Consider the following 15,046-nt stretch of genomic DNA (forward strand, 5'->3'; position numbering starts at 1 on the left):
CCCCCCCCGGGGGGGAAGTGGGACAGGCACCCCCTGGCCCGGGACGCCTCTTGGGAAGCCGTGGCATCCTGTCCAGCTTCCACGGTCTGCACAGGCCCCAGGGTGTGAGGAACGGAGGCTGAGAGCACAGCTGCTCCTCAGCCCTGCTGGCCCTTGCTGTGTGTCCAGGACACATTCCCTGACTTCCCTCCCCTGGTGTCCTGGCCATGTGGATAGTGAGTGAATGTGCGTAAGGGCTCTGAGTGGCCACATGCAGGTACCCGTGTTGTTGCACATCCTGGTGGGTACGCCTCGGAGCCTGGGTAAGGAGGTGGTGCTCGGGTGAGAGGTCTGGGCCCTCCCAGAAGTCTGCCCTCCCAAGGATCACAGAATCCTCATGCAAAGACCGTGGCACCTCAAAACAGGAGGGAAGAACAAGACGGAGGGGCAGCTAGAGAGAAAGGGAAGCTGGTGGTGGCAGCAAGCTTGTCCGTCATCCCCCTGTCCCTTCAGCCCTGTCCCTCCTTCCCAGGAGATCTTGTGGGTGACTGGGAGGAGTGTGACTCCCCAGGGCTTTGCCTACTCCTGTCTAGGCCCAGTGACCACCCATCCTGGCAGCCTGAGGGTGCTGACAGTGCCACTGCACAGCCACAGATACCGCGTGGCCCCTTCCCCCTATCACCCCTTTGCAGAGAGTCCCTGTGCTGCAGCCTCCCAAGATCATCCTAATCAGGCAGAGAACTTGTACAGCCAGGGAGGGAGACCTCAAAAGGACTTAAGGACCCCCCCAGGAAGGGGACCGCAAGAAGGACCCAGAAAGCAGGGTCATGCAAGCCAAAATCCAGAGTGTCGGTGACTGAGCACCAAGGACCTGGGCAGGGACGGAGGAGAAGCGGCTAGGATGAGGAGCTGCCAACCCAGGAGGAGGAAGCAGCCGGTCTTGGCTGGCTCTTAGAGGAGCAACTCCAGGAGCCACAGGCGGGAGCTGGGCTGCTGGGCCTCGGGGGTGCACTCCTGTCCCCCCGCCACGCCCGGGGAGGATGAGGAACAGCTGTCGGGGTCTGTGTGGACCAGCCCTGAGGCCCTCGACCTGAGGAGGCTGTAAGTTGCCTCGTCTGCAGTCTCCCTGGGTCTCCACAGCTCCTCTGGGTCCTGGATGGCCGGGACATGTGGTCACGACTCTCCGACACCTGCACTTGCAAGCTGGGCTCTCAGCTTTCGGGGAAGCAGAGCTGGCCACTCAGAGGAGCCACTGGAGGCTTTTAAAGTGCCCATGCCTGTCCCTACCTTAGCGGGGTGACAGTGCACTGGAAATTTGTTCTGGGTGATTCTCCTCCAGCCCAGATTGGAAACCCTGATGGGAGAGCCCTGGGAACATTCAGGAGTACACCCCACTCTAGGACCTCAGCATGCCAGTGGTGTCACAGCAGAGGGCCTGCTGGGCCCAGAGGCCAGACCTGGCCCTGACTTGGGCCAGCCAGGCTGTAGCTGCACCCTCCGGCATCTCTGCCCCCGTTTTGGCATTCTCAGCCCAGACAATTCTCCCTAAGCCCAGAGCCAGCTCCTGCTGGGACAGCCGGGCTCCTGGATCCCTCCCAAAGCCATCCATGTGGCTGAGGGGCTGCGGGCTCTCGCCAGCCAGGCCCAGCTCAGACTGGGGAGCCTGGAGCCCTCTGGAATCACATGAGCTGCTCCCCCAGAGGAAGTCAAGGCACCGGGGCTTTCCATGGGAGGAAGGGGAAGGGGTGTGAGCCCAGGAGGGCCATTGTGCTTCAGAGAATGCCCTGCCCCCACAGATGTCAGGAGGTGGTGGATGCAGTCCGTTGGTGCAGAGCACAGGCTGTGGGGTCAGTTGCTGTGTGAGGGTCAGGCTCATCCACTCACTGGCTTCACCCCAAAGCACACTGTCTCCCAGGTCTCAGGGCCTCCCTGCCCCTGGCCAGGGTCAGTGCATGGAGCCTCCAAGGGTGTGGCCTGCTGTGTGCAGCATGCCAAAAGCTCAAGCAATGGATTTGTGCACAATCACCACCACACAGGCTGCCCAGCCAATGAGTGCCAGGCCCAGACAAGCTGGTAGCTTGCCAGACACAGCTACAAGCCCTCTGGCCCAGAGCCCCTGTTGCTCCACCCAGCAGCCCTGCCTCCCCCTCCCCCCGCCCCAACNCCCCCTCCCCCCGCCCCAACACTTCCCACCCCCTCAAGAGTGCTTCCACTTCCACTGGGCTGCTGGCCTTCTCGGGTCAGACAGTGCTTGGTGCTGTTGCCACCCCACTAGGCAGAGGGGGATGAAGGGCACTGTGAGGGGTCTTCAGTAGCCAATCCCAGAGCAGACCTTGGTCAGGTGGTTTCTGGAAATCGAAACCAGACTTGGTTTTCTGAAGCATTTCCTGGGATCGGTCTGGCCTGCTCTGCCCTAGGAGGGTTTGGGGGCCAAGGACCCATCTGCAGAGGGCTCAGCAACTGCAGGAGGGGGACAGCACAGCCTTCAGTCGCTGCCTCAACAGGTAAGCTCCCACTCTTGCTCTCAGGCCAGTGCTTTCCTCTCTCTACACTGAGCCATCAAGAGATGGTGAAGCCTCCCACTGGCATCTGGGCCTGGAGCTGGGGGACTGGTGCTCCCGAGCCCAGGACCCATCTTCCCTGCTCCCAGGACCCATCTTTCCTGCTCCCAGACCTGCAGGGCCTCTTTGTACAGTTGGGTAGGTTGTTCCCTGCACAAGGACACCAGCTGCGAGGGTAAGAATTCGGCCCTCAGCCTCTGTGCATTCTGCACCTTCCTGAAAGAAGGGTGACTTTCCTTCATTTGCATGAAGGACCAAAAGACCATATGAGCCAGCACAGGCAGCCTTGTCCCAATTCTCCAGGCAAACACAGCGCTGCCACCCAGAGTCAGCCACATTCACATGCCATGCACCATCTCTGGGTGCATACATCTCTGTTCCCAAGGCCGCGAATTCTTGTCCCATGTGAACAAGTAAAGAGGGAAACCAGCCACCTCAATGCTCTTGGGATAGAGGTTTCCTGGGCACGGTGCTAAGACTGGGGTGGTGCCAGGTCAGGGAGGTGGGTGCCCCATCCTTCAGGCCCTACAGAGACCCCTGTGGAAGAGAGGGGCACCACAGACCCTGCCTGAGGCTTGCCAGCCATGTGACCTGGAACCAGCCAAGCTCTCCAGGCTTTGGCTCATTCGATTGTACAGGGGGCAGGGAGGGATTGTGGAGGCATTTCCAGGGTCCTGGGAGGGGGTGTGAGTGGTGTTGGAGGGGGCACACCCTGCAGGGGGCAAACTCATCACTTGCCAGTGGGCCTGGGGCCCCCCAGCTTGTTAATGCAGGTCCCAGTGTAGAGGGGTGCACCTCCTGCCACCCTGGGGATGTCACTACTGCCACCCACCAGGTCCCCACTCTAAGCAGCAGAGAACCAGGCCCAGCCTCAAGGTTACCGGCCCAGAGCACAGCCAGCCCCCTGCTGGAGGGACTGTGGAGAGTAGACTGGGTGGCACAGGGCTGTCACCTGGCTCTGCTCCTACCTGTGCATCAAGTACATAGCGGCCAGGCGTAGTGGTGCTTGCCTGTAATCCCAGCTGCTCTAGAGGCCAGCCTCAGCAACATAGTGACGTCCTCCACAACTTAGTGAGACCTGTCTCAAAATCTGAAAAATTTTAAGACTTGCTGGGGATGTAGCTCAGTGGTGAAGCGCACCAGGACGAAATGCCCAATGCCTAAAATAAATAAATAAAATAAAATAAAAAGAGAATTACATACAGCACAGAGCTCTAGCCCAAAAGCTGAAGGCCTGAGACCTCCCATGCCCAGCCGGGCCCTTGGCCTTGATGGCCCCCAGTCTCTGAGCCTCAGTACCTTGAGTCTCAGTCATGACCCCACTCCCACCTGGCTGCACATGACCTGGACCTCCGCTGGAGCCCTTCTCTCCACCGTCCCCAGCCCACACTCCTCTCTCGGCTATCAGTCTCTGTCACTCTGGGCCTGGTCCTGCGGCCTCCTCCTAATCGGTTCCCTGTCCCCACTCGGTCCTCTCCCTCCCACTCTCCACCTTTGCCGCCAACCTTTGTGGCACACCCCACAGGGGTCTGCTGCCTGTAGATAAGCCCCTGCCTTATCGGGCTCTCCACACCCTCCCCCTCACCTCCACTGCCCGCAGACACCCCAGCCCACCCTCTTCATCCCACACAGCCTCACTCACCCGTCAAGGCCCCCCGGCCTGCAGACCAGGTGAGCGCCCCGCTCAGGGCGTGCATCACACCTGCCATTGGGCTCTTCAGGAGAGGGCTGCCTGCCACCCTGGGCCCCCAGGTTGGAAGAAGGTGGTGGAAGAAACAGTCCTGGTCTCACTCTGCCACTTCCCTCCACCGCAGGGCCATGGCTCTCCCTTGCCTTCTCTGGGTGTGGCTGCTGGTCCCCGGGATTCAAGGTGAGTTGAGCCACGGGAAACCCCAAAGCAAAGCCTGCGGGCTGCTGGGCCCTTGCTCTGTGGATCAAGCCCCTCCTTAGGGGGGTGTCCTGCTGGTGCCTGGTCCCAGGGATTAATGGGGGTCTTCTCTCCTGCATGGAGGAGCCCTGGTCACCCCCAGTGATGGTGGCTTGTAGATTCTGGGGAAACTGGGGCTTCCTTGGGCCCAGATGAGATGCAGGTGATTGAAATACTGAGGAATACCCGCCCCATGGGAGCCAGCAGAGCCAAGCAGGGTTGCCAATCAAACCAGCAGCCACTGGGGCTGTGCTGAGGCCAAGTTTCACAGGGCCCTGGACGCTCGTCCCTGTGTTGTAGTTAAAGCTTCGTCCCGGAGTTTCATAAACTGACTTCCAGACCACTCACATATAATCGAATCAAGCCTTTATTGAAGCACACCGGTGGTGACTGACCAGAACATAAAGCTTTCCCCTGATCAGCCCCGAACAATTGCAAGGCACTCCTTATAAGCCTGAAAACCACAAAAGGAACATTTGTGGGTTCAGCCAATGCAAACAAGCCAGGTTACAGAAGCGGGAGAGTGCAGTCAGGCGGAGGGACACTTAGCCAATCAGTTAGCCCAGTCACCCAGTTACAGAAACAGAGCCCGTTACCCTAATTACAGAAACAGTGCCCCATCAGGCAGTTCCGTGTTCTTAAAGGTCTCTATAGCAAAAGGAAGAGGACAACTTGCCCTGGCCATGGCCCTTCTAGTTGGCATGGTTGTTTTACAGAATGGAGTCACAAAACAAGATGGACTTACTTTGGCTTCACTGTCACACCTGCACTCTTGACATTGTGGGTCTTGCAGTCCCTGTCCTGTCCTGGTGGCCCCGCATAGACCTGACACACCCCCTGATCACCGCCCTTCCGTGTGGGTGACCCCACTTCAGGCACCCAGCTCCTGCTAGACTGCCGGCACCAGCAGGGTCGAGGGGTGCCAGTGCGCTGAGCCTCGGGAGGACGAGTGGGGGCAGGAGCCCAGTTTCCTCTCTGGGCTTGAAGTACAGATGGACTTGGAATTTTCTAACTTTACGATGGTACAAAGGCCTTAGGAATCTAGTAGAAACCGAATTTGAATCTTTTTTAAAATATGGTTTTAGGCATATTTAAATGATATGCACGCTCGTATACACACACAAGTGTACACCCATATTTAAATTGACTTCCCCCAAATTATTTTGTGTGGCTTACAACAAAATACTTACATACAATAAAATTAAGTAAATGGACAGTCAAGGCCACCAGGAGGAGGAACATGCTAATTAGTGGGGCCAATGCATGATTGACAACCAGCTGTGAACACAAGAAAGGAGAAATGTTGACCCTTTTTATGTCATTTTAGCAAATTTTGTGAAGGCAATGATGTTTTCCTGGCCATATTTTTAATTCCAATGGTACTCACCATTGGAATTTAAAATTCTTGATACTTATTTTCAAATGAAATAATTAAATTTTTTAAAGTATTTGCAAAAGGACTGATGCCGAAGAGCATAAGAGAGTACCTGAGGCAGCTCCTCTGTAAACCCCAAAGTCAGCTTGTACATCAGAGTCAGCTGCAGGCAGTTCCCCTCAGTCTGGTGCCCCAGGATCATGTAGAAGACTGGAATTCTGTCACTTCTCCTAGGAGAAGGCAGTTTTCCTTCCCTGCTTCTGGCGTTCACAAGTGACCCAGAGTCCAGTGTGTGTTCTTCTGTCAGTACAAACGTGCCACTAACATGCAAGACGTGTGTTTCAACCTTCATTTCCCCAGTTCTAAAGGCACTGGACCCACCAGTTTTTGGCTTTTTAATTTTTTTAGTTATAGTTGGACACAATACCTTTATTTTTATTTATTTATTTTATGTGGTGCTGAGGATCGAACCCGGTGCTTCACATGTGCTAGGCAAGTGGACCCACTGGTTTTCTAGAAGCAGATCAATGGCTTGGAAGAGTTACGGAAGGAGTTGCCTTAGTGTACTTTGTTATGCACCTTGTACTATCCGAGCCTCCAAAGGAGAACGCAAATCCATGGCCCCATGTGCTACATCCTGGGAGTCTACGCTCAGACTATGGAAAGCATTAAAACTCTGACTTTATTTTTTATCTACTGCATGCTTTTTAATTTTCTTTTTGTGTGTTATGTGTTTATAATAATAAGTAATGTACCCATGCAGTGGTACTTTTTTTTTTTTTTTTGGTGGTGCTGGGGGTTGAACCCAGGGCCTTATGCATGCAAGACAAGCCCTTGACCAACTGAGCTGTATCCCCAGCCCCATTTTTTAATGTGTGCATAAATATACTGAAGCTATATGCTTATTTTACTGATAGCAGTGCAGTCCTGGGTTAAAGTTCCTTTTTCATTGGCATTCTGTGTAATATCGAACAGTCTTATCTAATTTGTCCCTGCCTCATTTCTCTTAGCGGCAAAATAGAGATAATAATACTTAGCATTGAACTCAGAACAGTGCAACTTGGGTAAAGATCACATTTTTCCTTTTGTCAACTAAATGCAGAGGATCATTAATATAACCTTTAATATCACCACTATAAAATACTATGACTTTATATACTTTTCCCTTTAAAATGACTTTCCTTTAAAAAAATAAGATATCACATTTCTAAATACCCCTTTGTTTTCTAAACCTCACAAACTCAAGTTTTTTCTGTTTCTCTTCACACTCTTACATCAATACACACACTCATACTCATTTGATAGCTTTATAAATGAGAGAAAGCCTGAAAGATGGCATCCAGGAAAAAAGAAGGACTTGAAATAACTTCTTATTCAGGTTGTTTATAAGTTTTAAAGCTATGCATTAGGCGATAAAATCACATTGCTTATTTAATCCTTAAAATGTTTGTCAAAGAATAACACACAGATTCTCAAATCAGAGGAACCTCAGGAAAACATCGATGGCCTCACACAATGCCTGCCACATGGGAGAAGCTGAATAAACTTTTAATGAAGGGAATCTGGGAAAAGCTTCTTACTTTAATCTTAAAAACGAAACTCAACGTTGATCATCACAGACTACGTAACTTGCTTAAGATCGCTCAACTAGTGAAAGAGTTAAGTCTAGGATTTATTCCTCCTAATTTCCAGCTCTAGCTTTCCCCCAGACATCTGTTGACTTGTTTATTTCAGACTTAGATACAATCTGCCAAAGGTGCATCACAGACTTAAAAAAAAAAAAAATTGAGACCAGCTGTCAGATTCACCGTCTCCAAGTCACTGAACACACGATATTCACATATGATGGGAAATATGTAAAACAAAAGTCATATATCTACATATATACACTATAAAAACACAAGTCTTGCACATTTTGAATCTGAAGACCTATTTTTAAGGCAAGGGGTCAGTAAGCCGTCTTCCATGACTTACTCTACGTTAGAGCACAGTTGCCTGTCCACCAGCTAAAGCAGGTTGGCCATTGTTTTAGTCATCTTTTTCGCTGCTGGGACGAAAGGATCTGACCAGGACAAGTGTCAGGAGGAAACGTTTATTTGAGGGCTCACCGTTTCAGAGGTCTTAGTCCATAGAAAGCCGGTTCCCCTCCTGGGGGCTGAGGGGAGGCTGAGCATCATGGCGGGAGAGTGTGGCAGAGGGAAGTGGCTCACACCAGGAAGCAGAGAGAGCCATGCTTTGAACCTTGACTTCTGATTCTTTCCTGCACTGGAAACACCTGGTCTACGCTCTCTTGCGATATTGCGCGGCAACCAGAGCTGCTGTTCCGGCTCCAGCTCAGACCCATGGCCTGGAGACTGGGGGCCGCCTGGCTGACTGCACCTGGACGTGCTGCTGAGCTGGGGTGTGCTGGAGCTGAGCTGGGTCCAGCACCCCTTCAACTTTCCATAATTTCAATGACAGTGGGTTCCCCAGGACCCCGTGGTGAGTCACAGGGCATTTGTCCTGCCTGAGCGTCCAGGCTCCCTGGCCTACTGCCCCACAGGCTGGCACCAGAGCCACAGGCGGGGCTCCTTCCCTTCCCATCTTTCCCTGGGGGTCTCACCACTTCTGCGCTGAGGTGCTAGAGCACAAGGGTCCTGGTGTCCCTTTTCTGGGGAGCCAAGAGCTCAGGGCTTGAAGACAAGGAAAGGAAACTTAACCTCTGGTGCTCCATGTGGCCATTCCCTCCGCCCAGTGGACCCTCACCCCCGGCTGGGTAGCGAGGGAGGGTGGTGCCATGAGGGCCAGATCTCCTCCCAGCTGACCTTGGCTTTCCCCGCAGGTGTGAAGGATGGGGACATGCGGCTGGCCAACGGGGCCGCAGCTAACGAGGGCCGTGTGGAGATCTTCTACGGAGGCCAGTGGGGCACAGTGTGCGACAACCTCTGGGACCTCACCGATGCCAGCGTCGTCTGCCGGGCCCTGGGGTTTGAGAACGCCACAGAGGCACTGGGTAGAGCCGCCTTCGGGCCAGGTGGGGCCTGTTCTGTCCCCCAAAACTGAAGAGAGTGAGAATCCCCCAAGATGAGGCTGTCAGGATGCAAGGACGGGCAGACTCTTCCTACTAGGGCAGTATAAGCAAACCCTCAGAGGCCCGAAGCCCTGCAGAAGGCCCCAAGGGGCGGTTCCTTCAGGCTTGGCTGGGGTGACAGAAGGTGCTGGGCGAGTGGCTCAAGAGCCTCACTGTGTGCCCTCTCCAGCCCCCAAGCTCTGCTCCCGGGAATCTGCTCCCTAGAACCACCCAGAGGTTTCCATTGTCTGTGGCAGCCCTGGCCCTGTTGGCAGGGCCTCCCCCAGCCAGCCTTGTCCTCCCTGCTGTGCTCCAGGAACGGGACCTGTCATGCTGGATGAGGTCGAGTGCACAGGGTCAGAGCCCTCCCTGGCCGACTGCAAATCCCTGGGCTGGCTGAAGAGCAACTGCAGGCACAAGCAGGACGCCAGCGTGGTCTGCTCCAACGGTGAGTGGCCCCAGTGCCTCCAGTGTCACGCGTCGGGGTCCCGTGGGACCAGGAGCGGGGACTGTGCTCACATCTCTGCCCCCCACACAACCTTCGGAGTTGGGGTGTTGCTCCGCCCACTCTCCTCGAGAGGCCAGAAGTCTGCAGAGCCCACTCCCTCCCAGGAGGAGCCCCTTTGTGGAGCCCCTTCAGAAGTACCTCACTCACCTGACTGCCCACGGCCAGGCGAGCAGCCCTGCCCAGTGCCCGTGAAGCCCGAGCATTGGAGGCTAGTCTCCCCAAACAGCAGGGTTGCACGGCTCTCCTGGCCCAGGCCACAGACCACAGGCAGGGGTGGAGACTTCCTGATGGGGGAAGGCCAGGGTGCCCCCGGCCCTGCCCAGGCCCTGACTCCTTTCCCACTCGAAGGGCCCAGCCTGCTCTGCAAGCCAGACGCCTGGTGGGAGTGCCCTTCCTCTCTGCCAGGGCAGCTCTTCCTGGGCTGGCACACACGGGGCCTGGGTGCTCTCCACCCTGAGCTGGGGCCCCCAAGACATGGGGTGTCAAATCCCACCTGTTTGGACAAGCTGGGGATCAAGGCTGGCTGGGGTGGGGGCTCACCCTGAGGAGGACACTGGAGGCATAACTGGGCCATGAGGGCTGGGAGTCAGGGGAGGAGCGAGGGGCTGCCCCACCTGGTCTAAATGCTGGCCTCCATTCAGAGCTGCCCATCGCAGAGAGGACCTGTTCTAACACGGAGCAGGCTTTGGGAGGGCAGAAGAGGGGCTGCCCAGGCCTCCCTCCTCCTCCTCCAGGATCCCTGAGGTCTGAGGTCTGACCTAGGTTTGCCCCAGGGCCCTAACTCCTCAAGCCACCCAAGCAGGGCCCAGAGTGGGGCAGAGCCACCTGGAGGCCCAGAGGGTCGGCAGGGTCCCGCCTGACCCAGGGCAGCTGCCCGCTCCCGGCAGGCTCGGCACGAACCCAGGTCTCTTCCTGGAGCCTTTCTGGCAGGTCCTCGGGCAGCAGCACCTTCAGCAGACCACAAAACTGACTCCTGGGGGTGGGGTGGGCTGGGTCACAGAGCAAGTGAGCACCTCCCTCGCCCTCTAGAAACCAGGAGCGCCCACACCCTCGACCTCTCCGAGGAGCTCTCCTTCGCGCTCGGCCAGGTCTTCGACAACCAGAGGGACTGTGACCTCTTCATCCACGTGGTGGGACAGGGGCCGGAGGAGCTGGACCTCTGTGCCCACACACTGATCCTGACCGCCAACCCCGAGGCGCAGGCCCTGTCGGGGGCGCCGGGCAGCAACATCACCATGAGCGTGGACTCCGAGTGCATGCCCGTGGTCAGGGACTTTATCAGGTAAGTCGCCTCGTCCTCGGGGACTCCAGCAGTGCCCTGGGCTGGGTCCCTCTTTCAGAGACCCTTGGGGGTGAGGGCGACAGCACCAGCACAGCGGGACTGTTGTGCACACAAGCAACTCACACCCTCACACAAGCATTTGCACAATTGTGCACATGCACACGCCCGTGCTCCCACAGATCCACGTTCACGAATTCTCACACGCACTTGCTGCAGGCACGCTTGTGCCCTCAGACAGGGACAGACTCACGCATCTGAGCCTCTGCGCACACGGCCCAGGCACCCTCACTCGTATGCTCACCCACACTCTCACTTGCACACTCGACTGGGCCCAGGTGTTGCCCCCCGTGCTCACACCCGCATACACATAAATACATCCATTTTCCTGACGCACATGTGAACGTCTCCCTGAATCACCACATGCCATAGACGACGTCTCTGAGCGCTCTGTGGATGGATCAGGAATTTTACTTGGGCAGCAGAGCCCAGCTTGTTGTGGGGTGGCCAGGCGGGCAGGTGCAGGAGGAGCTGGGAAGGAGTGCTGGGCATGCCCCCCGGTCAGGAGAAATCTCCCACAGAGGCATGAAAAAGCCAAAATGGCTCGGACTTCCGATGAGACGCAGCAGTGGCTAGACAGGGTGAATGTGCCTCTCAGCAGGCCCGGGCTCAGTTACCCTTGGGTTCAGCCAGGGCTCAGTTCCCTTTCACAGACGGGGAAAGGGAGAGTGTGGGCCTGCATCACGGCAGAGGCCAGGCCCTGCTCCTGAGCCCCAGGCCCTCCGCCAGGCCTCCCGGCCAGCCTGGGTGTACAGCTCGACCGCCCGCTGCCTCCTGGGGCTTGTGTTTGGAAAGCAGCCATGTTTTAAACACTGCGTCTATTAAAATTTATTCTCTCATTCTATAACCCAAAGCTTTCTATGACAGAAAATGGCATTTAAGTGTGAGCAATCTTGGCGATTAGAAACAGACTAATGAGTTTCCTTCCAGCCTGGTATAAAACTTGGTGAGTGGTCTGTGCCACAGGAATGCCGGGCTCCGTTTCTACAGCATGTCAGAGAAGGGGGCAGGCGCCCATCCCGGCCTTCCTGGCCAGCCAGCGCCACTGCCCTGGGTCGGAGGTCAACGACCCCGTGCCCTCCCCTGGCCTCCCGCCTCTGTCTCTCTGTGTCCCTGTCTCTCCCTCTCTTCCCCAGGCAGGCAGAGAAGCCGCAGTGAGCTCCCAAGACCTCAGAAGGCCACCCATGCTCCTTCCCTCTACCCCTCACTCCCAAGGCCACCGTGGACCAAGAGGGGTGTCCTGCTGCTTAGCCAGCCCTCTGCCCATCTCCCCGGGTCTCTGGGGCCACTAGTTCCCCTTGGCCTCGTTCCTTTTTCCTCTCTCACAATGAGTTCTCTTCCCCGAGAGAGACCAGCAGGACCGGGACACCCACCTGATCCCTGTCTCTGCCTCCCCCTGGCGATGGGGCACCCTGAGAGGTGCCTGCCTGAGGCTGGGCCCTGGATGGGGTAGGTGGTCTGAGGCATGATAAACCCAAAGTGGCCCTGACCTCTGCCTGGAGAACCTGGCATGGGGCCAGCCGGCTGGAGCCTCTGCGCCTCTGTGGATGCAGTAGGGACTCAGCCGCCCAGAGACCATTCTGGCACAGGATGACATTTAAAAGCTAGTGACAGCTGGGTGCAGTGGCGCATGCCTGTAATCCCATCTACCCAGGAGTCTGAGGCAGGAGGATCACAAATTCAAGGTCAGCCTCAGCCTCAGCAATTTAGCAAGACCAAAAAAAAAAAAAAAAAAGCCAATAACAACCCCTTCTTTGGTGGCCTTCCTAACTTGTCTGTGCCATCTGAGCCGTCATCAACAGCCTGCCGCCTGGCACCCTCCCTATGAGAGGCCTGCATGCTTCAGGATGGGTCAGTGAATGTCGGTCCTGGGTGGGCTGTGGCCAGAGGAGTCAGCTGCCCAGTTCGGCCTCCAAGTTGGCTGTGACGAGGACAGCAGGGAGTGGGCTGTCTGGGATCACCTCTGAGCACACTGTGCCCGCTGCCCTCGTGGGCTCTAGGTCACAGGGAGAGCAGACAGGAAGCCACAGGGTGCCCATCACAGGACGTGAATAGGTGCTGGGCAGAGATGCCCATGAGAACCAGGCAGGGACTGAAGGGTCAGTCGGGGCATGGCTGCAGGACAGGAGGCCAGTGCCCAGGGTGCCTGAGGTCCAGCCCAGACCCACCACGAAGGTGTCCATGATGACAGCAGGAGAGACGGGGAGGGGACCTCATCACCGGGAGGGAGGACGAGGCGTGGGTGTCCCCTCCGCAGTCCCTCGCCCATGGTCCCATACCCTGAAGTGGCTCTCAGCTGGCGTGAGGTTTGGGACCTGGAGAGTGGGGGAGACAGCGCCCCCTGTTGGGCCCAGTGAGAAGGTGTAAGAGATGGCTGTGTCCGCAGGTACTTGTACTCCCGGAGGATAGAGGTCTCCCTGTCATCAGTCAAGTGCTTCCACAAGCTAGCCTCGGCCTACGGGGCCCAGCAGCTGCAGGCCTACTGCGGGCGCCTCTTCGCCACACTGCTCCCCCAGGACCCCTCCTTCCGCGCACCCCTGGACCTCTACGCCTATGCACTGGCCACTGGAGATGTGCTGCTGGAGGAGCTGTGCGTGCAGTTCCTGGCCTGGAACTTTGAGGCCCTGACGCAGGTCAAGGACTGGCTGAGTGTCCCCACAACCCTGCTCCAGGTGCTGCTTCCCAGGACTGAGTTGACTGTGTCCAGCGAGCTGGCCCTGCTCCAGGCCTTGGACATCTGGAGCAGGGGCACGGGCGCCTCCCACGGGGAGGTGGAGGACCTCGTCCAGCACGTCCGCTTCCCCATGATGCTGCCTGAGGACCTCTTTGAGCTGCAGTTCAACCTGTCCCTGTACCGGGCTCATGAGGCCCTGTTCCAGAAGAAGATCATACAGGCCCTGGAGTTCCACACGGTGCCCTTCCGGCTGCTGGCCCAGTACCGAGGCCTGAACCTCACTGAGGACACCTACATGCCCCGGATGTACACCTCAGCCACCTGGAGCGCTATGGTGACAAGGGACTCCAGGAACCGTCAGAACCAGGGGCTGTGGTATGGGTCCCGGTCACGGTTTGCATTCCCATACACTCCAGAACCTTATGGCAGCAGATATGGGCCCTACCGGTCCTTCCAGACCCCGCAACACCCCAGCTTCCTCTTCAGGGCCAAGCTGACGTCCTGGACTCTGCTCTACCTCCCCACCATGCAGAGCTGCTGGAACTACGGGCTGTCCTGCTCCTCCGGCGAGCTCCCCGTGCTGGGCCTCACCATGTCTGGCTACCGGGATCCCACCATCGGCTACGAGAACAAAGCCCTGATCCTCTGCGAAGGGCGCTTTGTGGCGGATGTCACTGACTTTGAGGGCTTAAAGGCTATGATCCCCAGTGCCGTGGCCACCAACAGTTCCAGGAGAGCTTCTGCCTTCCCCTGCACCTCAGGGGCCTTCAGTGGCTTCCGAGTGACAATTCGCCCCTTCTATCTGACCAACACCACCAGCCTGGACTAGACTGCGTGGCCCAGAGACTGGGGGTGAGGCGAGGGCAACACAGGAAGGTGGACATGCCCCAGATGCCCACACGGAGGGTTCCTTCCTTCACCTCCATCCTCTCTGCAGCCACCTCCAGCAACTGGCCACCAGATGTCCCCCTGCCTCCACCAGTCTCTGAGCTTATAGAAATTGCTGGAAGGTTTTGCCATGGATGCTGGGGCCTGTGGGCTCGCGGGTGGCAACAAGGCGGGACCAAGATGGCTGGGGGTTTCCTGTGTCCCTGCTGTTGCTCAGGCCACGCTCACTCCTCTGACGACATTAATCACACCTTGCTTCCCACTCGGCTCATTCCTGCAGGAATGTTGTTGGTTTGTAACGCACAGACAGCTGGTGTGAAGGGCTCTGGGGACAGCAAGGAGGCAGAGGCTCTGTCCTCCCAAAGCTGGGCCAGCCGGCAGGGGAGGCGGGCAATAGCGGGTGAACGTCCCCCGCGCGTTGGGCCAAGAAGCCGTGTAGGACAGGGCCTCAGGGTGCAGGGCCATCACGTGCGGGGCTGGGCCCACCTGGAGCCAGGGGCCCTGTGTGATGGAATAAGAACCAGGCAGGGACGTGGAGATGGGCAGCAGCTCGAGGAAGAGGGAGAGGGAGGAGCAGTGGTCGGGAGCTTCCTCCTAAGTCCTGTGAGGGTGGATGGGACAAGGGACAAGCACATCTCAGTGTTGTCAGAACAAAAATTGGAAATAACCTAATCACCTACAAAGAAGAGACACATTTGTTGGGTTGGGTCAGGCAGGAGAGCGGTGTGTCGGGAGGAGCACAGGAC

General features: G+C 57.0%; 2 protein-coding genes across 2 annotated transcripts in view; both read left to right on the forward strand.

The window, feature by feature from the left end:
- LOC125610353 (soluble calcium-activated nucleotidase 1-like) overlaps window positions 1-11,217 on the forward strand; it is a 27,618-nt gene extending 16,401 nt beyond the window's left edge. Inside the window, exons 3-4 of the transcript XR_007345309.1 lie at window positions 9,510-9,516; window positions 11,207-11,217. The gene's annotated coding sequence lies outside the window, so the exon portion shown is untranslated. The remainder of the gene's footprint in view (window positions 1-9,509; window positions 9,517-11,206) is intronic.
- On the forward strand, window positions 2,199-14,562 carry LOC107157728 (galectin 3 binding protein). Its single transcript, XM_015504101.2, has 6 exons — window positions 2,199-2,483; window positions 4,355-4,410; window positions 8,664-8,855; window positions 9,208-9,339; window positions 10,429-10,681; window positions 13,125-14,562. The coding sequence occupies exons 2-6, from the start codon at window positions 4,359-4,361 to the stop codon at window positions 14,239-14,241; spliced, it is 1,746 nt and encodes a 581-aa protein (XP_015359587.1). The 5' UTR covers window positions 2,199-2,483; window positions 4,355-4,358; the 3' UTR covers window positions 14,242-14,562.
- Window positions 14,563-15,046: the final 484 nt, after the last annotated feature.

Source organism: Marmota marmota, unplaced genomic scaffold (genome assembly GCF_001458135.2).
Source record: "Marmota marmota marmota unplaced genomic scaffold, marMar, whole genome shotgun sequence".
Lineage (NCBI taxonomy): Eukaryota > Metazoa > Chordata > Mammalia > Rodentia > Sciuridae > Marmota > Marmota marmota.